The sequence below is a fragment of the Platalea leucorodia genome, assembly GCF_965183815.1.
Source record: "Platalea leucorodia genome assembly, chromosome: 3".
NCBI classification, from domain to species: domain Eukaryota; kingdom Metazoa; phylum Chordata; class Aves; order Pelecaniformes; family Threskiornithidae; genus Platalea; species Platalea leucorodia.
Window position 1 is genome coordinate 59,990,614 of NC_138825.1, and position 25,082 is coordinate 60,015,695.

A 25,082-nucleotide genomic window follows, 5' to 3' on the forward strand; every position below is an offset into this window, starting at 1 on the left:
CGCTAAAAAACTCTCTAGTACTCTGTATAGTAATTCCCCTTATTTTCAGGAAGACAGTGTGAAGGAACTGCAAAACAGTGTTCTCCTTTTTATATCTGTCTTGGTCTCAGCACACCCATTGATTGGCAAGGATTGTATGTTGAAGACCTAATATATCCACTGAACTCCAAGGAAGGACTTTTCATAACTGAGGTTGGTGTTGGCCAAGACGGCAAGGGCTGGTTCTGCTGCTGGAGGTTAGAACCCAGCGGGGGCCTCTGAGGACAAGGTGGCTCCAAAAAAATAGTCTTTTATCACACTATAGTTCTTACAACAATACACGTATTTATAGTGATAGATAAATACTTCTGTATGTACAGACCTGCAACACAGTGAGCCTTCAGTAAAAGCAAAAAATTTTAAGCAAATGAGATAGATAGCATTTTCCCTGTTGATGTGAAAGGCAGCAAATTTAGCCAGTATCTTCTAGTACAAGCCAATTTTGAGTTCCTCAGTTTGTAGACACCCAACTTGAAACTTTTCAGGACTACGTGTTCACTGTCTGTGAGCTTGTTTCCTACAGTAAGTGCCCAGTACACACTTTTGAAAATTGATTATTAGGTTGCCACCTGAAGTCAACAGATGTTTTTGGAGCTAGGTGCTTGTTGTCTTCTTTTCAGCATCTCTTGTGCTAGCAGTGAGTGTCATTCTGAGCATGTCGTCTTAGCAGTGTGACTGTAGTATACGGAAAGGTAAAACATGGTTGTGAAATAGCTGGCTTACATGCTGTTAGCAGTGCGGCCTTAAGAAGACGTAATTCAGTACTAGCTGGCTGTCAAATACACATCCAACTGGATGCTGAAATGAGCCTCTTGCTGGTGTAACTACTGTTATCAATACCTGAACTAATTGCTATAAAATGAGTTTTGAGGTGCCTACATGAGGAGCAGTCCTGTCTTTGAAGGCAGCATCTTTGACCTTGGTATGCTGTACCTTAATATGATTCTCAGGATTGTATGTTGCAATTTTGTAAATTAAAGCAATTTTTTTTATAGATTGAATGAATTTAGAATTCAGTGTCATTGATTTTAGAGGAGACGATTTAGACATAGTAGTTTATTAAACTGAGGAATTGGGATCCAGCTTAGCTATTTGCAACCTCTGGCCGTTTTAAATCCTGGTCATTGGGTTGCTAAATTGAGGTGGATAGTTACAGTATCATCCACTGCTCCTCGTGCCACCTGAGAAATGGTGTTCAGCCTTTATAGTAATGTGTGGTGGTGCACTGGTTTGACATACTTTTAGGCAGTCTCGAATGTGGTTCTGGTTCTAAACTGCTTAGCAGCTGGTTAGATACTACAGCCTCATCATGGTGAGGTCAGAAGAATTTAGGTAAGTTTTCATTCAGTCCTAAAACAGATCTATACAAGCTGCACTGGTATTAGAGAATTTCTGTTGTACAGAAAACCAGTTACAGTTAGTGTAAATGAGTTTAAAGCGTGCATTCTATACGTCTCCTTTTAGTCTGTGTGCATATACATGCACACACACGCTTGCGCACATACAGGCAGACTAACCTTCCATCAGCATTTCTCTCCCGCTATCTATGTATAATTCATATTCCATGTCGCTGATGCCAGCAAAGCACTTTTTCCATATTATTTTCTCCAACAGCAGGGTAATGCAGCACTGCTGATGGACTAGAAGGTACTGGTGAGGAAATACAGTAATGGACATGGTGCATTAAAATGTCAAAAGGAAAAAGAACGAGGCGGAAATGGGGAATAAATTTTTTAAAAAGAATAATATTATAAATAAAAACCAGAACTCTTTTAGGTATTTCACATCCTAGACCCTGTCAGTTTCTATGCAGTATTTTCCAGACTGGCCCTTTTGATCTTGAAACTTGGGTTTAAAATTCTAATTGTCATTTTAAAAGCTGCGCTTATGTAGCAGGAAGACTTGAAGTGCTACAGTAGAACTTAGCGGCTTTAATCCCTGGAGAGAGTATGTATTTTCCATTGTTTTCCCTTTTCCCCTTAAGCTTGGAGGTGCTGTTCTTCTCTGCTGGGAAGTGCAGTGGAGCGCAGGAAGGTTAAGTACTCATTCAAGTTTCTTTGCTTATTCAAACCAGGCTACTTCTAGATGAAAGGCTGCCAACTGTGAAATCCCCAAAGTAAACCAGGCTAAGATAGGACTGGTAGCCATAATTGGAGCCAGTGCCGTGGTACCTTATCTGTTGCCTTTGAAATAAGCCCCTAGCAGAAAGGCTCTTTCTGCCGGGTCTTTCATTTAACATTCAGTCCCAGGGAAGGAGTTACTCCTGTTCAAATTCAAGCCATTCACAATTCTCCAGTCTCAAGGCTCTGGCCCCTCTATCCCGCTCCTCCCAACACTCCCAGACTTTGGATTTCCTTGAGGGATCCTGATGGATCACCGTGAAACGAGCCCCACTTTGCTTTCCGTGAGTGCTGTTTGAATATCCAGGCAGTACATTTCAGTCCATGGAACTACATTTGGCTTCCAAAATAAAAAAAGTCCACGGATAGTGGATGGATTTCAGCTGGATGAAGCGGTATTGCTTCTTGGCCTAAATGACTGTGCAGTGTTTCTGTGAACTCCAAATAGCTGCTGTGCTTGCTCCACCTGAGGCTGGCGGCGTTTCAGTAACGGGTGGAATATTTTCTCTCTACGCCAAGTTTCTGTGTGATTTGAGGGGTTAAAGTCCAAATATTAATGCTTACTGTAACTGTAATTTCTAAGGGAGCTATTAACCAGTATTGACAAATTTTTCTTCAAAAGGACCCATGCTTCTTCCCTCTTCATGAGAAATAGTCATTTATATCAAGCTGATTTTTTTTATTCTTTCTTTTTTTGAAAGGGCACTTCTTTCCTCATGTGTTGCTTTTCAAATCAGAACCATATATGGCTTTTTTCTACAATATGTTAGGAGGGGTGAAGTACAACTTAGCTTGTATGTGTTTATTATAGTAAAGGGAGAACTGGAAATCACACTGCTGTGATTTTTTTTTTTAAATGGAGATGCATTTTGTAGATCAGCTCAAAATTGCTGATAAAATCGTGTAAGGATTGCAAGAAACTTTACATGCTGAGCTAACCAAAGCCATTTCTTGTGGGAGACTGAGAGAAATATATTTTTATCTGGAATTTTGTTTTAGTACAAGGTAAATCCATCATTTTGGAGCCCTGGATGTCACTATGCTGCAGAGCTCAAGCAGGCAACCGGTGATTTGGGGAGACGTTTTTTTCTTTTTTGGTTACTCATCAATCAAGTAGACTGCTGTATGCTTTTCATGCCATTAGAGATTAACCACAGACCCCAAGAGTCCTACTCCTTCCCTCTTTCGGAGAGTAACCATTCTTAAATTGTGAAAGCAGGAGTATGTTGGGAAGGAAGAGTGACTTTCAGAGTCATGAATGAGAATTTTCAGCCATCTTAGAGGCACTTCTAATTCGATTATTATTGTGTCAGGATTATTTTTGGCTTGGTTTGGTTGTTTAGAAGAGCTGTTGCCCTCTATAGAAGTACTAATTATTTTGAAACAAAATTGCAGTGTAGGACTCTGTGTACTCTGTTAACGTTCTGCCTCGGAGTCAGATGTTCCGTAGAAATTCTTTACTTCAAAAGGTGATCTTTAGGCCATTAAGAATGCAGTACTTCATTAATTGTTATTGTATAAAAGTAAAGAATACGGGGGGACTTTAGATTGAGTACTCTTTCTTGGGTGGCAAGAAATGTTTCAGATGAGGAAACTGGATTTTCACACTGTTTGTCTTTTTGCCTATTAGCCAGAAGATCTACTAGTTTAAATCACAGCGCTAGTCGGGGGGGGGCAAAAAAAAAAAACCAACAGGAGAATAGCCATCTGTTTAATGGGACTCACGAAGAAAGCTAATTCTGTGACTGCTCTGTGTGATTTGGCACATACATTGTGCAAGTACCAGACTGTGATTGAACAGCCTAAGATTTTTGTGACAGAAATGGAGAGACATAAAAAATGGTAGGAGGGTTTCAGGTTTTAGAGCAGTTTTAAGGTTGTTTTACAATGGTGATAATTGAGAGAAAATTAAACAATTTTTTTTTTTTTGCAATGCTGCCTGAGGAAATATGAGTGGGAAGAGCCCTGTACTTTATTGGTGGAGTTCAGATGGGAGTATTGATTCTGACTGGACATATAAGTAACCTTGTAAGAATCATATTAAATGGTAACAGAACAGCAAGAAGATTTTTTTAATGATGGCCAGCAGTTTTACTAACACATTAAATACCTGTTGCAGTTGTCACAGTAGGTTTCAGGCATTTTCTGAGCCAAAGATGAAGAAAAGAGCCAGCTGAAACCATGCTGACATATGCACCACATTGCTCTTCTGAAACTGTCTGGAGTGCCAAAGTGCCGAGACTGATGGTAATAGTGGTAGTAATAATATTGATAAACATATAAGAGCTCCAGGCTATTGGGCAAAGATAGGTAAGTGAAAATGTGTCTGTTGGGAAATCCCTTTAGAGAACTTCCTCGCCATGCTGCTGCACATGCACAGTTGCGTTCAGTGTGCTGTCAGCCAGATGACATTTTACTATGAAAAGGTACACTGAAGAGCTGGCATGAAACGATCGGGTTTTTATTACGTTTTCAGCTGGTTGCCAGCACGGTGAGCTCCGCGGAGCTGCAGTGGTGCTCAAAAACAGTGCAAGGATGTGACTGAACATTTTAAGAACGTGGTGAGAGGCGGCAGGAGGTCCACATCCCCAGGTGGAGGAGGAGGGAGCGCAGGGGTCGAGCCTCTCCCGAGACAGTGCCGCCGGCGAGGGAGCTGAATCAGTGAAACACGCAGCGTGTCCTTAGCGTCCTGTAGCTTTCTAGCACCACGCTTTGGTGACCTCCTGGCTGTTCGTGTGCTGGGAACAGACTCTTACCCACTTTCAAGTAATCATTCTGGGAGAGAGTTCATAGGGCCTTCCGACTTTTCCATAAAGCTATTTATAAACATGCACAAAAATAGAAGGTGCATAGTGAGATAGTCATATGAGTCATTCCCATTTGGATATCGAGTCACACCGGGCTAAATCACCCTTCTTGGCATTCTGGTTCAGCTTGACTGCATCATGCCATACAGGGCAAATTTCTTTTTTCATTATAAACCCAGTTTGTGCATGCTCCTGCTTGCCGGACAGATTACAGCAGCCCTCTTTTACCCATCACACACTCCACTTGGGCTAAGAAGCGTGTCTCCTTTTAGTACTCCGATATCATGTCTGATGGGGACAGTGTGCAAGCAGCTGCCATTAGAGCTGCTGTTTAAATCCGCGTTGTCAGGAAGGTAGGCAGGGGTCACTAAGAGCGGAGCTTCGATGGGATTACAAGCCATTTGACTTGGTCCGCTTTTCAGTAGTCCCACGTCTTCTGTCCCACAGCGTTATACTGTGTTTATCAAGTACAGGTTGCCCTGAGTACAAAGGGCCTAGTTTGTTCTTACACAAATAAATTCAAATGCGGAGGTCTTGCTGCACTTGTAAGAATGCTGCACAGTTAAGGCATTTCAGGGAATCCCTGTGGGTTTGAAGACTGGTGACCAAATGCCGCGGTCACTGTGAAATTCAAACAAAAAAACCCTTTAATTAACACAAAAAGAGCTTTATAAAAACAAAATCAAATAGCTTCAACCTAAAGAAAAAAAAAACAACCAAAAAAACCCAATAAAACGTGCCCCCCAAAGCCCCTACAGTATTTCACTAAATATCCTTCATGTTTTTCAGTCACAGACCCTTATATCATTAGGATCAAATGAAGTTAAGGATTTATTCTTCTGCAGGCTTGCACTATGTTCTCCTCGCTGTATTCAACTACTTTATTATTCTTCTGGCCATATTTTAGACCATTATTAGTCTTGGATCTCTTCCTCAGTTATTGTTATCTGTAAAATGGGATAGGGAGATTTATTCTGATCTCAGCATGCATTCAGCAGTACAAATGTGTAGCTGTGTTGTTATTAGCATCAATACTCAGGAATTACACCTGTCTCTTATGTTGCTCTTCCAGTGTTGGATGTGGTGTGACACTCCTGTGTTTTATTGGGCTTTAAATGACTAGCAAGTAGGTAACCCGTCGGGCAGATATTTTCACTGGAAAAAAGGTTAATTGATGACAATAGCATGTAAGCAAACAATAAGTTTTTGTGACTGCTTTTCTGAGGGACTGAGCATTGAATCAGCCTGGTAGGAACAACTAATTTTTAAGTTTCTTCTCCTTCCTTGGTTGTTTCTTGGTGAAATCTAAGTAATGGTGGTGATGCTAAAGGCACAAGTATTTGCGTAATCAGAAGAAAAAAAATATATTTAGAAAGGCTATTTCTGTTATTCTTCCAAAAAGTATCTTACACAATAATCTTTAGATCAGCCAGACGAAGGAAACAGGCAGTACGCTCAGCCAGACTGCAGTGGATTACAGGGTGATGTGCACTATCACATAATTATGATGCTAGAAAATTATTCCCCATTTTAGCATTGCCATTTAGGCCCAGTCGTTGGGAGGAGTAGTTTGGTGTTGGTTCTGCGTGCCTGATGTCAGCACGCACACACGCACACACATACAAATCTGGATGCTTTTTCATTCACGTTTCCTAGTGTTTTGTCAGTGCCGGTGCATTTCAGAGCTTTGGCCTCACCTTTTCACGCATGCACACACACACAAGTATAAAATTTTCTTTTTCCTTCTAACCTGAAACATGGAAAAAATCTTGTGGCAGACCTAACACCTGTCACATCATCAGCTTTTGTGGGTGCGTTTTTAAAACTTTGTTGTTGCGAGTGGTGAGTTTCCCCACGGAACAGAGGGGGAAATGTAAATCCAGGTTAGTACACTTAAAGTAGCAGCTAGCGAGAGGGGGATACTTAGCTTTCAGATATAGTGATGTTAAATTTGTTTGTTTTATTTATGTGGGAACTGGCTTTAATGCCGTTTTGTAGCTGCTCAAGCCAATATTCAGATTTCGTGTGTCTTGGCCTTTGCTTACAGCGCTGATGCATTGATGAACTTCCAGTCCAAGCAAAGTAAGCAATGTTGGGGTTTGTTTTCCCTTGCTCTCTTCTCCCTCCTCCAGTTCTCCCTAATGACAGAAACAGTTTCACTTCTCCAAGGAAGCCCACAACATAGCAAAAAGGAAAATCTGTAACAAAAGAGCATATGTATCTGCATACACATGTTTATGTGTAAATTCTCCAGGGAGAAAGCATTCATGGGTCTCACTCCTGAATTACTCTCATTATAATAACCCATTTGGTGTCAAAGTATGACAGATTATAAGCGCTTAAGGCTAGTCCCAGCTCAAGACAGATTTAAATAAAGTACTTCTGGTTATTGTGCAGGTCAGTGTGTTTAAATAACAACCCCCCAAATCATACTTTGACATTTAAAAGAGAGAGGAAATATTGTCATGCTGCAGACCTGGCACAGATAAGCACAGGGCAATTTGGTCAGTACACTGTGATTTGTGAGTGCAGCCTAACGCAGTCATTTTCACAGTTTGTAATCAAGTAGCCACCTTAGCAGTGTGTCAGCATTAAAAAAAAAAATGTTCCTTTTAAAATGTTTACACAAATTACTCCCCTGAGGTGCTGCAGTGCATTCGCTGCAAAACTGATGTAGGTTAAAGATCTGGAGCAGAAATGGCAAACTTCCATGAGCTTGTGGACCATTTTTTTTTTCACCAGTCAATTGCTCAGGTGGCCGGGTCAAGGTAACAGGATAATTTTTCAGGTCCAGTGCCTAGGGCAGGGTAACTGGGAGAAATCCCTACGTTACCTGAGTGCAATGGGAAGCGTCAGGAAGCACAGAGCAGAGGTGCCTAAATAATTGGTGCAAGCTTGTGGCCACTAGGATGTGCGAGGTCTGACTCAGTGGCAGCTCTTCCCTGCCTGGGCTGTGTGCCCCATCCCAGCTCCCATCCTTGCAGCACTGCTCCTTTGGCATCACCCCGCTGTGCCACGCTGCTGGACTGGGGCTTGCCCAGCTCCTGGCCGGGGTGGCCGCCTCGGAGCCTGGCCTTGCCTCACGGCAGCGTGCACGAGCAGAGGAGCTGCAGGAAGGCACATCTCCGGTAGCACCCTGCTTTTGAGGCTCCCCTGTGAATCCCTCCCTTCCTTCAGGCAGAGCTGGCTGGGAGACTCCACGTTTGTGCTTGGAGGGACCTTCCCTGTGTTTACCCTGGGAGTAGCGGCTCTCTCTGTGTCCCTCCCTGCTCCTCCTCCTGCATCTCTGTTTCATCTGCCTTTTCCAGAGCACCCGTCATCCTCCTGGCCCTAAAAACCTTTGGCACCTAGTGAGGATGCTCCCAACCCTTGTTCATTTTTCATTTCCATCTGCTCTCCCCTCCATTTCCATCTTTTCTGTCCCAGACTCTCCTCACCTCCAGCCCTTCTAGACTCTCCACCTCTGAAACCTTCTTCTGTTCCCTACACATTTCCGTGCTTGACTCGCCCCTGTGCTCAGGCTGCCACAGGGCTCATTATGGAAGCTGGATCATTTTTTCTGACTGCATGAAGGGCTTTGCTCCAGTGTTACAGGTTTAGATCGAAAGGAGAGCAGAGTCTCGGATGCACGCCAGAAAGTCCGCAGAAATTTGTAGAACTTGATCCCTCTGCACACAGCAAAAACCTGGGCTTTGACATGTTTCCATGTGAAAAGTTGTATCCATTTCTTGTCCTGCTGAGAAGTGTAATCCACTTTTATCATTGTCCGTGGCTTAACTACACCTACCTCTGAACTCAGTTTTGTCGTTAGTTCAAATTTGTTCAAATCTGAGGAAGACGACAGTAAAAACCTTCATCCGATGGCAACACTGAGGAGGTACTAAATCGCATACCAGCAAGTATTAAATGCAAGGGCTGCAGAGTGGCTTCTGTGTAGCGGTCGGAGACAACACGCTAACCTACTGGTGATTTCAGGTCCAATTAAAGGAAGACATCGCAGTATAATAGACACTGCTCGGCAGCTGGGATCACTCGGGCGCTCCTTTGTATTGTCAGTGCTCTTCTTTCTTACAGTTTCTTTGTTCTGCTTTTTAACGATGACCAGATCTCGCATGTCATCTCCTGTCTTTAAATACATGGACTTCTGCATTAGCTCAGAAGACACAATTAGATCTGATGCTACTTGTTTTGCAGAGAAAAGAGATTAAGTGCAGATTAAGCTTCGGGTAGATTGCAAATGAAGAAAAACAAAAGAGCAGAACAGGACCGTCTTAAAAGGGAATGTTTTGAATTTAGCCAGTTGTATTTTGGACCCGATAGTACACCAGACTATCGACAGCACAATGAAGCTGACAGTCTAGGATCATAGGGTCATTCAGACTGGAAGGAAGCTCAAGAGGTCTCTGGTCCAACCTCCTCCTCAGCAGGCTCAGCTGAGAGCTCAGGGCTTTATCCAGTTGGGTCTTGAAAACCTCCAAGGGCAGAGATTGCACAAGCTCTGTGGGCCACCAGATGTAGTGCCTGACTGTTTTAACTGGGAAGAGGGTTTCCTTACATCCAGTCTGAACTTCTCATGTTTTGACTCTTGCCTGCTCTGTCTCATCCTCCCACCGTGCCCCACCGTGAAGAGGCCGTCTTCGTCTTCTTGCTGACCTCCTTTGAGGTTCTGGGAGACTGCTCTTACGTTCCTCTGGAAAGCTGTCTCTGCCCCAGGCTGAACTAGCCCTCGTCCTTCAGCCCCTCCAGGGTGAGTGCTCAAGCCCTGACCATCTAAGGGGCCCTCTGCTAAACTCACTCCAGTTTATCATCAGCTTTCCTTTACTGGGGGACCCAAAAACGGACATGATACTCTAGATGAAGTCCAACGAGTGCCGAGTAAGGAGGGGATGATCGGTTCCCTCCATCTCCTGGCTCTGCTCCTGGTCACACAGCCCAGGGTGGTGTTGGCCCTCTTTGCTGCCAGGGCACTCTGCTGGCTCACGCTCAGCTCCCTGTCTGCCAGGATGCCCAGGGGCTCTTCAGCAAAGCTGCTCCCCCCAGCCGAGCCCCAGCCGGCACCGCGGCAGGGGGCTCGTCCTTCCCAGGTGCAGCACCCTGCACTGTTGACTTCCACAGGGTTCCTGTCAGCACATTCCCCCCGCCTGTGTAGGTCCCCCTGGGTGGCAGCCCTTTCCTCGAGCGTAACAACTGGCTCTGACATTATGCACGCGCTGTGAATTGCTAAATTGTCAACAGAGTAAATAAACCACAGAAAGCAAGCAGATTCCCCCCCTTCCCATTTTTAATCTCTTCCATTTGCTGAATACTTGGAGATCTACTTGTAGCAGTAAAGCAGAAAAAAGAAATGTGTAGGCTTAAGTACAGTGTTTAAATTGATAGCATAATCCTAAATTTGTATTGGCCCAGCTGCTTTGTCTTCTAAATGGGGAAAAATATGTGATCTGGGATCCTGGTATTGGAGGAGCTAGAGCTGGAAAATACCCGACAGGTCATCTAGTTCATAGGTAACGCAGGATTTCTCTGACCAGTATGTTTTCTAATGTGTTGTCTGTGTGCAGAAGCGTCAAGTACTGGGGTTCCCTTCATTCCCTTGGAGGGTAACTGCATCTCACCATGAAGACATTTTTTCATTATACTCAACATAAGTGTTTCTTTTCTTAATTTCTTCCTATTATTCCTAACTATGACTTGCGTCGTCCCTAGGCAACCCAGCCATTGGTGTTCATGTGGTAAATACTGTAAAATCCTATACTTAACTGGGTTGGTTCTGCTGTAGAATTCATAGCCGGTCAGTTGAATTTTTGCCATTAGATGTCACTACGTGTACAGCAGACTGTTTTTAAAAGACTTGATTTTTATTTAGGCTCCCAGAAGAATGGAGGAGGGAATTGGGAGATGTAGGAGAGAGTATGGTAGTATGCTTTGAGATAACTACTTCTTAAATAGTGTGTTGGATATGCCTTTACTAAAAGCAGCACAGAAGGAAACGTAAGATTTTTGACTTAACTCCAACAACCAACAGATGATGCTGTGACCTTAAGCATATATAAATATGTTTAGCAGCTGCTGTGTAACATATTTATAAGTGTTTAGTGACCTGGAGGTTAATCAAAATGAGTTTGGTGATCTCAGCTCAGTTCTTAATGGACTCCACTTCATATTATAGCACTGATGCAGCACAATTTGTCACAGTCGGCAGTCTTTACTCAAAGGAGGCCCACTGTGGAGTGAGAATTAAAGGCTGAAGTAATACCTGATTATTTCTCCCTAAAGAAACTTTCCATTCCAAGCCATCATAGAGCAGAATAATATGCGGAGGAGCTCTGTACTGCGCACTGCACCCAATCTCCAGATAAAATAACGTTTACTCTTACAGGACGTCGCCTTTCAGCGTTGCTGAATTAGCTCACGCGTGCTGCGGCCAGTGCGTTGGTAGGGCAGCCGGGAAGGACAGAGTTCTGCCAGGGACGGTGCTGAGTCTTTTCGCTTGCTGGGCTCTTTCCAGAGACGGAGAGCTGTGGCCGTTCCAAGTGCGGCATTACACGGGAGGATGAAAGGGAAGGTATTGCCTTGCCAGATGAAATTTCGGAATTAAGTTCTGCCATTCAGGTCTTTCTGGGTAGAAAAGCAATTTTTTTAGACTTCAGTTGTTTTCTTGCTGTCCTGGCCAAAGCTAATATTCCTTTTATTTAATTTCCACTCTCCGTCTAAACTGGAAATAGTTTCCTACTTTTTGATTTAAAGCTGTTATACAGCAGTATGCTTTCATGAGCCACAATTGAGATTGATGTCCAGAGCGGGTAACATGAAATAGGTTGTACCTCGATTTGAGATAATGAACAGCCCCACAGCTTAGAAGATATACATGCTATAGGAAGTAATCGTATTGAAATATTAGTAGGTAAGGACCAATTTCGGCTTACCTGCAAGGTGCATGTCTCCTGTGTATTTTTAAAGCAAAAGGACATTGTGGACATAGAGACCTGTAGAGACTTCTGTCTTTTCCAGAATCCCAGCCGTACTCTGTAAAAGAACCTTTCAAAATCCGTTACTTCCTTTTTAAAGTGTAAAAATGCACTTGCACGCTTTCTTCACCTTCACTAGTAACTTCACCCAGTAATAGAAAGGATCTCACTTTTCCAGCATAGAAATAACATTTCGGTTAACTGCATTTGTTGAAATATAGCAATTTTCAGCTAAAAAAGGGGGGTGGGGGTGTTTAAGATACAGTATTTACATAAGAAAAGCTTGGTTGTGTGACTGAAATCTTTTAAAGCCGTTGCCAAATGGTCCTGCTCTTCTCTTTCCCCTTTGTAATTTTCCCTTGGAGCATTGCACCACTGTGCATTTTAAATCTTTTCCCTCCACTACTCATTGCAAGCTTCATCAGGGAAATGACATTGTATGGCAGTTGTCTCCTTCATATGAAAAGAAAGCCTGTGCCTCTTTGCAAGAGTGAAGAAAAGTTTGTCTTCAGAGAGCAAAGGACAAAACTGACTTGGAAAAAGATGCTTTATTTAGATAACACGTTCTCTTTTCCTTTGAAGAAATTCACAATGTGTCAAGAAAAATTAGGCCAAATAGTGCTTTAATGGTCTTCCTCCTAAAAAAGAAATCCGTTTCTGCCAATTGCGTTAAGAATCTGCCATGAGTTTGGAGAAGACAAGAAGCCATTGAAGTTATTCAGGGTTGTTGGTTTGGGGGTTGTCTGTTTTGTTTGAATACTCTGTGATAATGAAAAGTAGAATTTATACCAAAACTCCATCTTGCTACCAGGACATGCAGCTTTCCCTGCCTGTAGGATAAAATTAAATGCTTTCTTTTTCGTGAGTAAAAGAGCTGACAGGCACCAAAGCTATGTGAAGGGGTGGTTGCTTCCTTCTCGTCTCCTTTGGAAAACAGCCTAAATTTACAGGGGGTACATTGAAGACACAGGTCTGAGTTTTGTGTTTTTCCTATGTAAGCTATGAATATGCAAGTAAGTATATTTTTGCATGTGTTTATATGTATAAGTCTATATCCATATACATATAATAATACGTGCAGTCTTCAACTATACCAAGAAAAGGTAGATAATTGTATTATGGATTAAAAGAATAAAAGGTTATTTTTGAAGTTGGATCATGCATTGCATCAGGTTATTCTGCTTACTTGGATTAGATTATTTTCTTCCTTGTGCCTCAGTTTATTTATAGAATTTGATAAATCAAGTACAAAGCGTACTTTGATACTTTTTAGAACTTAAGAGTAGATAAGGTTTAGCCTTCAAAAATATTTGGTCTGAAGAGCTTCACATCTGAAGATGTGGAGAATTAAATAAGGGCTTCATTCAGGGCAGTTTTTCAGGCAAACTTAAGTCTCGGTTATGAAAGCATTATACAGATATCTGATTAGTTTTCAAAACCAAAATAGTTCTGCTGAGGTTTCTTGTTTCAACAAAGTGTAGTATGTATGTGGTTTTTTGAAAGGTTGGACATAGATGGAATGTGCAGAATGTGAATATTGTATTCAATGCGATAACATCAGATACAGAAATCTGAAACAGATTTTATGGTACCCATTTTTCTTCTGGTCATTTCACTGTTTTTTTAAGCTATGGCAGGTAAGGATTTCTATGACATGGTCAAAATTGCGATTCACTAGAATTTTTTTATGCCAACGCTAGGTTGTAATTTTGACTCCTGATCACATTGCTGTCTACTCATAGGATAAATAATATGAGTTGGTTTTTTCCTGCTGATTGGTTGTGACGTATAAAGACGCTGTATACATCTCTTGAAATTTCTGTTCTAGTCCAATTCTGTCTCAGATATACGGTAACTAATTCAAGACTAATTCAAAGCTCCCCGTGTAGGTAAAATGAACTAATTGCTTGTCTTCTCCTTAGCTATTTGCAAACAATAGGAGGTGTACTCTGTGACAAACCACAGCATCTTCAGCAATGAGGTACGTAATGAGACATCGTGTGTGTGCTCTTTCTTCTCCTAGGCAAGGCAATTTTCCTGCCATGAATCAGAGCGGTATTATGGGATCCAGCTCCCCCTACACTCAGCCGATGAACAACAGCTCTGGCTTGATGAACCCGCAGGCTCCTCCTTACAGCATGGCACCTAACATGGTGAACAGTTCAACAGGTAATGGGGGGTAACCTTTCAGCAGTGGCCTTCCTCCGTAAATCTGCTTAACGGTACCAGCCCTGGGCTGGTGGCAGAGGGATAGCCGCCTTCATTTGATTCACCCCTGGTGGGTAGTGTGGAGTGATTCGAAACTAGGCTAAGGTATTCACATTTTTTTGGTACACTAACTCATACATTTTTCGTTAAGGCCTTTTGCACAGCATGTAGATGAGTACTATGTTTTGAACAGTTCCAGCAACGCTCGGACCCAGTTTGACATAGGTGTTGACTAGCAAGTATATGTATATTTGTGTGTATGTGGCTGCAAGAGAGGAAGGAGAAAAACCTCATCTTTTAAGAGGCTGCTGTTGCTTTTCAGTGTCTTACTTCCCAAGATTGCAATTTCAGATATTTAATGTGGTACTGGTTTAAAAAGAGAGATGTGCACCTGCTCTGACTTGAAGATGCTGTAAGTTGAGCACTTAAAATAATTACTCTGTTCTGAAAACATAGGCCATATTTACTGTTTCCAAAATTCATATAACCATATATAGGGTTTCTTCATTTGCTTATTTAAGTATCAGTATATGAAATTTAATCATAGCTTCCTTTTGCAAAAAAAAAGCATATTCAATGTAGCTGCTGCATTTATCCTTCATATCATGACTTGTGAATTTAGAATTATTTGCAGCTTTGTGTGTGACTATGAGGACAGGTGAATGTAGTTCTGTGCTTTATAGTCCGTATTCAGCTTGAACTCCTAACAATTATCCTCCATCAAGATAATACTTCAGTAAAGATCAATTCTTTGATTGGGATGGGTTTGAATGGAGTTTCAATGACCCTGAAGTGGATCCTCCCTAATACTTATTCCAGTGATGGAGTTTCTGTGCATGCTTTACTGATTACATTAGCCCTTTTTGAAACGTCGGGGTTTTGGAAGTTTTTCTGAAAGCCGGATAGGTTGTGCTAAGGCGATTTGATGATGTTTCTTAGTTGGTTATGTTTCTGCCTTTGTTTATTTCTTTGGAGATGCCTTACTACTTAAATTGTATCTTACCAAGAGCCTGCGTTTCGGTGTCTTCCTCTTTGCCTCACTTAGCCTGTTTCGTTCCTTCATCCTTTGCCTCCTTCCCTGTCTTTCCTCCCTGTCAATTTTATATGTCCCTGCTTCCTGGGCAGAAAACAGCCACTGTGAGATTCCAGTGTCTAGTAGGTCCAGAGGGTTTCTTTCCTCTGCATAGGAGCTCCTGAGACACTTAACATTGTCTTAGTTTTCAAGAATATTATGTTACGGTTTTGCTTAGCGCAACAAACAGAAAGGAAGCTGTTAATCAGTAAGATTTTTAAAAAGGAAAGGAGAAGAAAAACCAAAAAACAGGCTTTTTCAAGTGCTGGCTTGGAAGCCATTGGTTAGTCCAGACAGCACACTTCACCGTCTGGATGAAGAGGGAAAAGCTATTGAACAAACCATTAGATGATAGCTCGCCTTTCCCCCACCAGAGCTGTCCCAGGTAATATTATGTTTTGTTTGTGTAGTTATGTGTTTTGTCTGGCTTGCTGAAATAAAATTACTTCTGAGCATTGAAACTGTGCTATAAATTCTGTTTTGCTATTAGCAGAAGTAATTTTTCCCCCTTTTCCTTTGGCCCCCAGAGCTGCAAAAATAACCAACAGCAAACAGATGGCAGAGTGCCCTGCCTAAGAAGATTTATGTATTCCTAAGGAATAACCAGTTTAAAGGAAGATTCACAGAGGGTTTTTTGTTCAGATAATTCAGCCATTCGTTATTTCATACAGTGGAAATCTGTTCAATGCAAGGCCATTTATCCTAGCAGTCTTTTGTATGGGGTAGTCATACTCTTTTTATTGTGTTATGCATTCTGAAATATTGGATTTTTAATAATTTAAACATTTATCAGGGTTTTTTCTGCCAGTGCACTTGTGAGGTTTTCTTTTGTTCCAGTTTCATTAATTCAAAGATTACCCAATGGAAAGTAAGTATGAGATGAACTAGAGGAGTTCAGCGCACCTCTTTTCCTCTGTGTGTGAGCAGGCATGCATCGAGATTGCTTTATGCAGCCGGCCTCCAAGAGCACACAGCCAGTGTTTGGTACAGGGGGAACAAAAAGAGAAAATCAGGTATGAATATACTGCTGGGGGCACATGCCGCGGGAATGCTGCGCTTCCCCCTATCCTGACTCATCCTTCTGCTTGGGTCAAAGAAGTGAAAGGCTGAGCTTAAGACAAGTGTAAATACAGTACTTAAAATGATAATGTCTTGAGCTGGGGGAGCACTTCAGGGTCAGCTCTGGCCCTGCATTTGATGAGGTGGAGAACTCGCAGGTGATACCTACTTACGGGCTTGGAAACGGCATTTTCTGTGATGCAAAGACCAGTTCAGCTGTCTGGCTCTTCAGCCTTTCCCCTCGCTCCCCTGCTAGCGTAAAGTCACACGTCTGTCGGATTAACCAGGGCTCAGTCAACGTGTAGGGCCAAAACCAAATGCAACTGAGTGGCTGCTGCTGGGGTGAAGTGTGGGCACCAGTAATGCAGCACGTGCACTGAGCGTAGACAGCCGTGGTTTCAGTTAGAGGCCAATGGAAGACTAAGGTAAGCAATAGGGAGGAGTTGGTTTCTTGGTTGTCTGGGTGTTGGAGTTTTGTGTTGCCTGTTTTGAGGGAGGAAGGTAGGTTTTGGTTATATTCATTTTAATCAAATGCACTTTTAAGTTTTACTCTAAAATAGAGGAAGATTGCTGATGCTGATGGAATTGTTTTCCTATGGTTTTGGAGCTTTAGTACAGCTAAGTATAACACTGGTTTTGCCGCACGTTTTTAGTAGTATTTATAACTCCTTAATACCAGTTGATCCTTTTTTTTTCCTTTAGTTTTTTTAATTAATGTCACAATTGAAAGGAAAATCGTGTTGCAGTTATGCATCCTGGTACTTCAACAGTGACTGTGGATCAAACAACAGATTGCCAGCTTCTGCTAATGTCAAGCAGTTTAGGAACACAGAAATTACGAGATCAAAGAAGGCAGATCCTTCTGATAGAGTACCCCATCCATAACCATAACAAAAGCTTCAAGAAAAACTGCCAGAATCCCTTCACAATTATGGAACAAACTGCCATTCAGAAAAACTGTATAACCTCCACTGTCCTTTTGTTATATGAGTTCACATTTCCCATATATATTTTAGATTTTTTTCCCCTATTTTTTTTAAATTAAGGCTTTAAAAATATATATAGTAAAAGGAAACTTACAAAACCCAACATAAATAAAACAATTCCATGCTGTGACCCTTGTTAATTCTAGTGAAAATTATCTTTAAAAAAAGTAATACGGAGTTTGGATCTCACCGATTTCCATATTGTGCTTGCACAGAAACTGGCACTCATGATCTCTGCTACCTCTGGAGGAGAACAAAACAATAAAAAGGCATTGATCTCCTTCCTGCCACAAGGATCCTTTCCTAATTTCACTACCTCTGTCCTACTGAAACCTTCCATTTTCTGGGTATTACTCATCCCAACGAATTTTTAACATTGTAAGACTTTACATAAAACATGAAGTTCTAGGAAAAGTTATTTGCACTGAAAGAATTAAAAGGATACTTTTAAAAATAACATTAAAAATAGATACAACACTTACCTTTTCATATATATTATATATATTTGACTTTGTATTTATTTGGATGAACCTCTGATAGAGACAGCAATCATATGAATGTGAACCGTTTTTTAGAAATCTTAATTGGTTTTCTCTGGTTTGCAGCTTGGTTACATTTTTCTGAAAGATGGAAACCTCCATTTATTTCACTATTTTTTTTCTCTAACGCATGTCTTCTTATGAGCTATTAGATAATACACATTTAAAATAATTTTCTGGAGGATGTCAGCAGTTGGTAACAGCTGAGGTATCCCATCACCTGTACGCCAAACAAGCGATGACCGTGATCCAGTCGTCATGGCGTGACTGTAAATCAAGCCTGCTCCTGGCATAGAGATGCCCGCGTCCCAAACCGCATGCGCTTGTCATCCCTCAGACGAGACTTGGTAGGCAGAAAGGAGATGCGGCGCTGAGGTCCTTGGTGGCCCACTCGTCCCTTTCAGCTAAGGTGCCCGACCGCCCTGGGCTGTGGTTTTCCCCAGAGGTGGACGGTCATTCATGGTGGCACATTCGGCAATGCTGTTGTCCCTCTTCCATTTCTCCTGTGGGCATAAAAGCAGTGGGGATCCTCTTTCCAGCTCCACATGAGTCACAAATTTGCTGCTTTTTCTTTTTCTTCTTTTTTTTTTTGAGGGAGAGTGCTAGGGGTGAAAGGGACGAAGGAATGTCTTACAAAGGATGTAATATTCTGTTTTGTAGAGCGTGATTTGTTATTGCACTAGCAATAAAGAGAAAAACAATGTTTGTGTATTGCTGCTCCTACAGTATTTCATCATCTTCGGGGACTGATAGAGCAGCCTTTAGCAAAAAAGAATACTTTGCTGCAGTTTTGCTCATGTCAATATCTGCCTTTGAGTACATTAAATTCAGTGTGGAATAGTTAATTCAGGACCGTGACCCATACTTGCTTTTTGAAATCATTCTAGCTCTTAAATTCACATGATAAGCCAGAGGCTAGTACTTGAAACCTATTCACAGCACGCTACAACACTTTTTGAGTCAAGATCTCCCTGTTATCCTCCTCTCTAAAATGTTTTATCCTTTGGTCTGCACTTCACACACAGAATTATTAGTACCTGTGTAGAAAGAGACCGTGTCTTATTTTAGCAGTTTCGTGACAATAACAGTATTTCACTGCTCAGAAAGGGTCAAAACAATGTTCTTGCTGTACCGCTTTGCTAAAAAAAGTGAAGGAATGTCTGTTTGCAAATCGCTGGAGAGTACGTTGGCAAGAAGTTATGAAACAGCATTTCAACAGTGGATAGAAAAGTAGCTGTGGAAACATAGTAGGTAAAAGCTATAGGGAACCTAGACAAGCTTGCAATTTGCTAGTAAAGTCCTTGCAGTTCTTCTCTTATAGGTAGAAAGGAAGGATGTTGGTGAAGTAAATAATTTAGAACAAAAAGTGAAACAGAATTTGGGAAACTTTATTGTTTTTTTCATAATTGTCTCCAACTCCTGAGAGTTATATTTGCATATGACAACAAGAAATATTCAGAAGCCAAAATGAATGTGTATTTTTACACTTCTCAGCATGATTAATACAGTCAGAATACATGAGGTAATTTGCAGACTAGAGTCCCTTGCCCTTTACATGAGATGTTAACTTAAACCTCTCTGGAAAAGAGATTTTATAAAGGTATTCTGATGGAAGCAGGACTGCCAGGAGTGGACACAATTATTATATACTTCATAATAGAAATATGACATGCCAACCTAGATAACAGTGAGATATCAGCAAAGGATTTAGCCATGCAGAATTCTGGTGAAGAAGCGCGATTGTTGACTTTGCGTTGTTTGACCTCTCTAAAATTGCTTTAGAGGGGAAGGGTCATCTTTGGTTGCTTTGAAACTAAAACTAAGACTTCTTTTTTAGCGCTTTCACAGCACGAAATGTGTTAGCCGTTAGAATGGATTTTGTATAACAGTTGTGCATCCCAGTTTGAAACCAGACTGTGGCATACATTTGACCATTTTTTACATATATTTTTAAAAAATCTCTAAAAGAAAAATAAGGTTTTTTTTTTAACTGTGGGATTCAAAACTAAAATGTGTTAGGCTGCCATCCTTCACTTCATAATGGTCACAAGCTGCCCCAACTCCTCAGAGTATAAGGGCAAAATGCATACAAATCAAATGCTTAGTGGATGCTGGCTTCCCAGTGTCATATTGCTTGGCTGTTTTGTTGAGGTTTCACACACATACATAAAAATAACAGCATTTTTAGCTGATCCCAATAGATTTTTCTCTGCAGCTGCATCACTTGAAAAAGGCTTTTTGTTCCAATTCTTGAAGTCTTAAGTATTGCAAGTAATTTTTTTTATTTTTTTAAATCTCAATTATGATTTATGTGTTGTGATGACTTTAAGGGCTTGATTGGGCTACAAATGTGCTTTGAAAAAACAAGAAAATGTGCCCATGAAAAACACCGGCAGTTCAAAGCTGAATATTGAGCATACAGTTGTAAACTCACATGGCACATGGCTGGGTAGGTTTTTTTGGCAGACCCATAGTCTCAACCTGCAGTGATGCTAAAGATATTAGCAAATTAGCACTGCAAAGCTTGTCAGCGTATTCGCCAGAGTCCTGCTCGTGCTCTCACTGCTGTAATTAAAACTAATTATTTTCTAAAACATAGTAATACATGAATATGTGCAATAATCATTTTGTAGTGGGCAATCTGTGAAGTATTTTTAAAGCTTCTTTTCCCCCTCCTCTCTTTGGCTTGCTATGCAGTGTGCCTGCTGCCTAGTGCAAGCCAGCATTGTCATTTTGCAGAGAGGCACACTAGTCTGGTAATGATCAGGTTTTTTTACTTTTTTTTAACAGTGATGCTTTGCCAATTCTTAAAATTTGTAAGTTTGGGATATGTATTTTTTCCTTTTTATTGCCTTGTAGGTTATTCTATCCTATGTTTTTCCTACCTCAGATCCTTCTTTGAAAGAAGGGCATGAGGAGGAGAAAAAAGGGAGAGGAAGGGAAGATAATCCAGTCTTTTGCAAGTGCTGTGCACAGGGTTTTCTGCAGGGAAAGAATCACCTAGCGTCTTGCTGTTGTTCTCTAGTTATTTGCGTTGATTCAGTGTCATGGCACCTTCTAGCATCTGATCTGCCCAGTATTTTCTGTCTGTTTATCTGAATGTTTCTCCTTGCATCTTTCTCTAAATCCAGGAACCCAGCGGCTCTGCAGCAATAATACTGTACTTAGCACTTGCATCTTCAAATAAAAAAACCCCTTAAACTCCTCACACCCCTGGGAAGCAATGGCGTGCCATTGTATCAGAGAAAGACATTTATGCATTCGTTGTAGTCCCACCTCGTTTTGGCAGGAGGGGAAGAAGTTGAGTGCCGGTTCTCCCACAGAGTGGAGTTTACAGCTTGTAATTCTGTAGTTAAGGCTCACAGTGGCTGAGCTGTTCATACTGAAGTCAGTAGGGGCAGGAATTATCTGCTGGGCACCAACCTTAATACAGATATAACTGGGAAATTCAGCCCTTTTCTCGGATTCAACATTGCAAGCAAAATGCGCATCATTTTCATTTACGCGTGTCTGTTGCTAAAGGGAGGGTGCAGTAGTTATTAAAATAGACTGTTGTTCTGTTAAAATGTAGTGGTCAAATGTGGACACAGTTGAAGGCCACCAGCAGCATGAAGAATGAATTTTACTTTGTAAAGCGGTTGTTGTTGTTGCATGGTGCTCGTATTCTCGCCTCGTTCGTTCTCTTTTATTTCCTCACTTCAACTGAAGAGGTTTCCAGGTTTCCGGACGCTAGAATAACAGGACAGAGGTGGGATAACCTCTGCTTCACGCGGCGCCACAGTCTTGCAGCAGGAAGCGTGTTTTTTCCTACAAAGCCAAACGTAGTCATGCTTAACTGTTTCTCCTGTTTTCGATTAGCACCTATGGGTCTTGCAGATATGATGACACCCGGTGAGTCCAAACTACCCCTTCCTCTCAAAGCAGATGGCAAAGAAGAAGGACCCCCCCAACCCGAGAGCAAGTCAAAGGTATTTACCACCTCCGCACGTGGTGTTGGTCCGGCCCGCAGAAGTCTGCTGTGTTGTCCTTCATCTTCTGGTTTTGGCCTACCCACTTCTGTTCTTTCCTGCATGCCTTTCCATTCACGTGCAATCTCTTTGTTTGTTTCTTTTCGTTTATTTTTTTTTCTTTTTCCTTCATTGTGTGGATCTGAAAGTTACTAGTTCTTACGGCATTTTAACTTGCGGGGGCAAAGCAACCCAAGCCAAAAGTTGCGTGGGGATTCAGCTGTGCCAGGTGGGTGGGAAAGAAGGGTCTTGCCTGGTTTCAATACTTGCAGCCATTTTTCTCTGCCTTCAGTTATAGCTTCCTGTTTTGGCCGCCTCAGCAGCAGCAACATACTTTAATATTTTGCTTTCCTGCCTTATTTGATAAAATAAGGTGAACAGCTTGTTTTTTTTCTTTCTTTCATAAGGGGAAACCCATGCTTAGCATTCCATGTGAGCTTGAAATAAGCATGGTGGCTTAGTGACTTTAGCCAAGCATCCAGCAAACTTTCCAAATTATACTAATTAACAATGTTGTTTTAATACCTTTTATATATATATATAAATATATTTATATATGTGTGTGTTTTCTGTATGTGTCTCTCTGTTTATATATATTTTATATATAAAAATTGGTCAGTCTGTTAAACTGGATGTATTTTTTTTGTTTTTAATAAAGTTTGCCCTGCCTTTGTCATATTATTTTTTTTTATTCCTCTACCACAGGATAGCTACAGCTCTCAGGGTATTTCTCAGCCCCCAACCCCAGGCAACCTGCCAGTCCCTTCCCCAATGTCCCCAAGCTCTGCTAGCATCTCCTCATTTCATGGAGATGAAAGTGATAGCATTAGCAGCCCAGGCTGGCCAAAGACTCCATCAAGCCCTGTAAGTGGCTCTGGTTTTTTTGGTTTTTGTTTATTTTTTTGTAATTAATTATATTTTAATGCTTGCTTGTTTGTTTTGTAAATTCCTTTTCTTCATTATTTATCCACTAAACAGTTTTCTTTCTTTATAACACTGGGTACAAATTCTGCTCTCGGACACATGACTGTAAGTTCCACTGCCTGGCTTCAGTGGGGCCTGAGCATGCTCATCCAAGGGCAAAATTTGTCCCAACGGTACTTTGGAATAAGAAAGAGTAAAATTGCGTGCATCATGCAAGTGTGCTGTCTGGTAATACAGCAGTTGTTGTGAAGAAAACATCCTTCCTGTAATGCATCAGCTTCCAAGCATGCCGACTGTGTTGTTAAGGACAATTCCGTTTCTGTTCCTGGGCCCAAACTCCTTCACACAACTGACTTCACTCTGGTTGCTGCACTTGTCTTTGCTAGGATTATTGAGGGGAAAAACCAAAAAAAACCAAGAAATCTTCTCCCCTATTGAAACCAAGATCCATCAAAGTTTGAATTGTAGACTCAGCACCATGAAAAAGCTGCCATGTGTGTTTTTGAAACATTTTTAGTTTTGAATTGTGTATTTGGAAATACAATCATTTGGCTATCGGGGCACAGTCTAAAACAAAACTGTTTCTGATTTGCTTCATTCAGTTGTTTTGAAGTAACCCAGATTGTGGGTAGAAAAAAACTGATGCGTGTATGTTTTTAGAAAACTCTTTTTTAGATTAATTATGCTTAGTCATTCTCATACAGGTTGTAAAGAAAAACCTGAGAGAGATGCGTGGCGCTAAGAACAAATTTCATCATATGTGTATCTATATATATACACACATAGAAAATCTATATAGATATATAGAGAAGAGAATGGAGATATAAGCAGATATGGCCTATGGGGAGCAAATGTCCACGTGGTCATTTTTGCTTTGTTTTTTTGAATTACAAAAATGTATGTTGTTCCTCTTTTTTTTTCTCCTTACTAAAAGTAATGATGATCGTAATTTCTCTGTAGAAAGATACTGCAATGTATTTTTGTGAGGAATGTGAAGGGTTTTTTCTGATGTTAATGTGCAATTAAAATCGCAACAATTCTTTGATAACAACTTAATTTTCACAAAGCGATACGTTGAAGAGTATGTCTCAGGACAAACAGAGGAAGGCCAATTGGAGTGAAAAAGGTCTCCCCACCCAAAAAGCAGACACCTCCTGAAGCCCCTGAGCAGAGGGGCAGCACGGCATGAAATGCACCACCTTAATGTTCTGATCTTTATTTGGCAGCGACTTTGAGTCTCAGAAGGCAGCTGGTGTTACTTGTTCCCACAAAATCTCATTTTTTTCTTAAGAGCATTTCTGAAAGGGTGGTACCAAAAACGGTGTTAGTTTTCTTTCTAGTAATGTTTTGGGTATTGCTTGTTTGGGCGGTTTTCTGACGGAAAGTAAGAGAGTTCTTGCACAGGCTGTCTAACACATCGAGTTCTTCCTCTACCAGGCTACCAAATGATAATGCATTCCTGAGCTCATTGCATAAACTGCGTAACAAATCCTAGAGTCATTGTGAACATATGTGGAGTTTTTTCCATGGAAATCTGAGAAAGCATAGTGTTGGGAAAAATAAAGGGAGGAAGTCTGGGCTTTCAGTTTCTTCTGAGTGCTCTTTTGTCCAAATGCTGCTGCATCTTCAGCTTTGGTTAGCTTCTTGGTACACGGGTATGGATAAATACAGTGCGTTGGAACACTAGAAAAATGAGTGCTGTAAATTAGCTGATCACTTTTTACCTATGAAGGCCAGTGTATTGGATAACTTCATCGACTTGAACAGTAGCCTGACATAGACTGGAACGATTGATTGCAGGCGTTTCGTTACACTTGAAAACAGCCTGAATTTGTTCATTAAATCCCAAAGCTGCTTCATGTGCCACAACTTCTCCATTCCAGCAGAGGATAAAAGCAAGGGTGAAGGGTCTGTGATTCACTTCACAGTATCCCTGTGGTCCTACTAAGTGGATCCTCTCTTTCAGCAGTTTTATATGGAAGTGAGGCATGAGAAAATGTGGAGAAGGAATTATTGAACGTTATGTTTGGAGGGCTCCTCGGGTACATGGGTAAAAGAACGCTTCTGCCATGCTGATTTTGCACATAGTTGTGCATCCCTGACAGTGGCGAGGTGGCTTTAAAATTCTTTAAAAGAGAATTTGCAAGTGTGGGTGTGAACTATGCAGGGGCACTGCACCATGAATAAAACAGTAGGTTATGAAAACCCCATAAAATGCTGTTCACTGTCTATAGGTACACATGAGCGTGACAGTGAATACACTTGAATAGTGCTGTATCTCCATGGTGCTGGCTGTGAGGGGTCCGCAGAGTCCTTCAGGAGGAAATCTTGACAGAGGATTGTGTCCTGCAAAAGC

General features: G+C 41.4%; 1 protein-coding gene across 8 annotated transcripts in view; it reads left to right on the forward strand.

Moving 5' to 3' along the window:
- ARID1B (AT-rich interaction domain 1B) overlaps positions 1–25,082 on the forward strand; it is a gene marked incomplete at its 5' end in the record, with an annotated part of 336,354 nt that overhangs the window by 276,076 nt on the left and 35,196 nt on the right. For 6 of the 8 annotated variants that reach the window (XM_082307126.1, XM_082307119.1, XM_082307122.1 and 3 more), the window contains 3 exons: positions 13,955–14,100; positions 21,654–21,763; positions 22,508–22,666. In XM_082307126.1, coding sequence (XP_082163252.1) covers positions 13,955–14,100; positions 21,654–21,763; positions 22,508–22,666 — 415 coding nt within the window. The remainder of the gene's footprint in view (positions 1–13,954; positions 14,101–21,653; positions 21,764–22,507; positions 22,667–25,082) is intronic. The other 2 variants (XM_082307124.1, XM_082307125.1) reach the window with 1 other exon arrangement.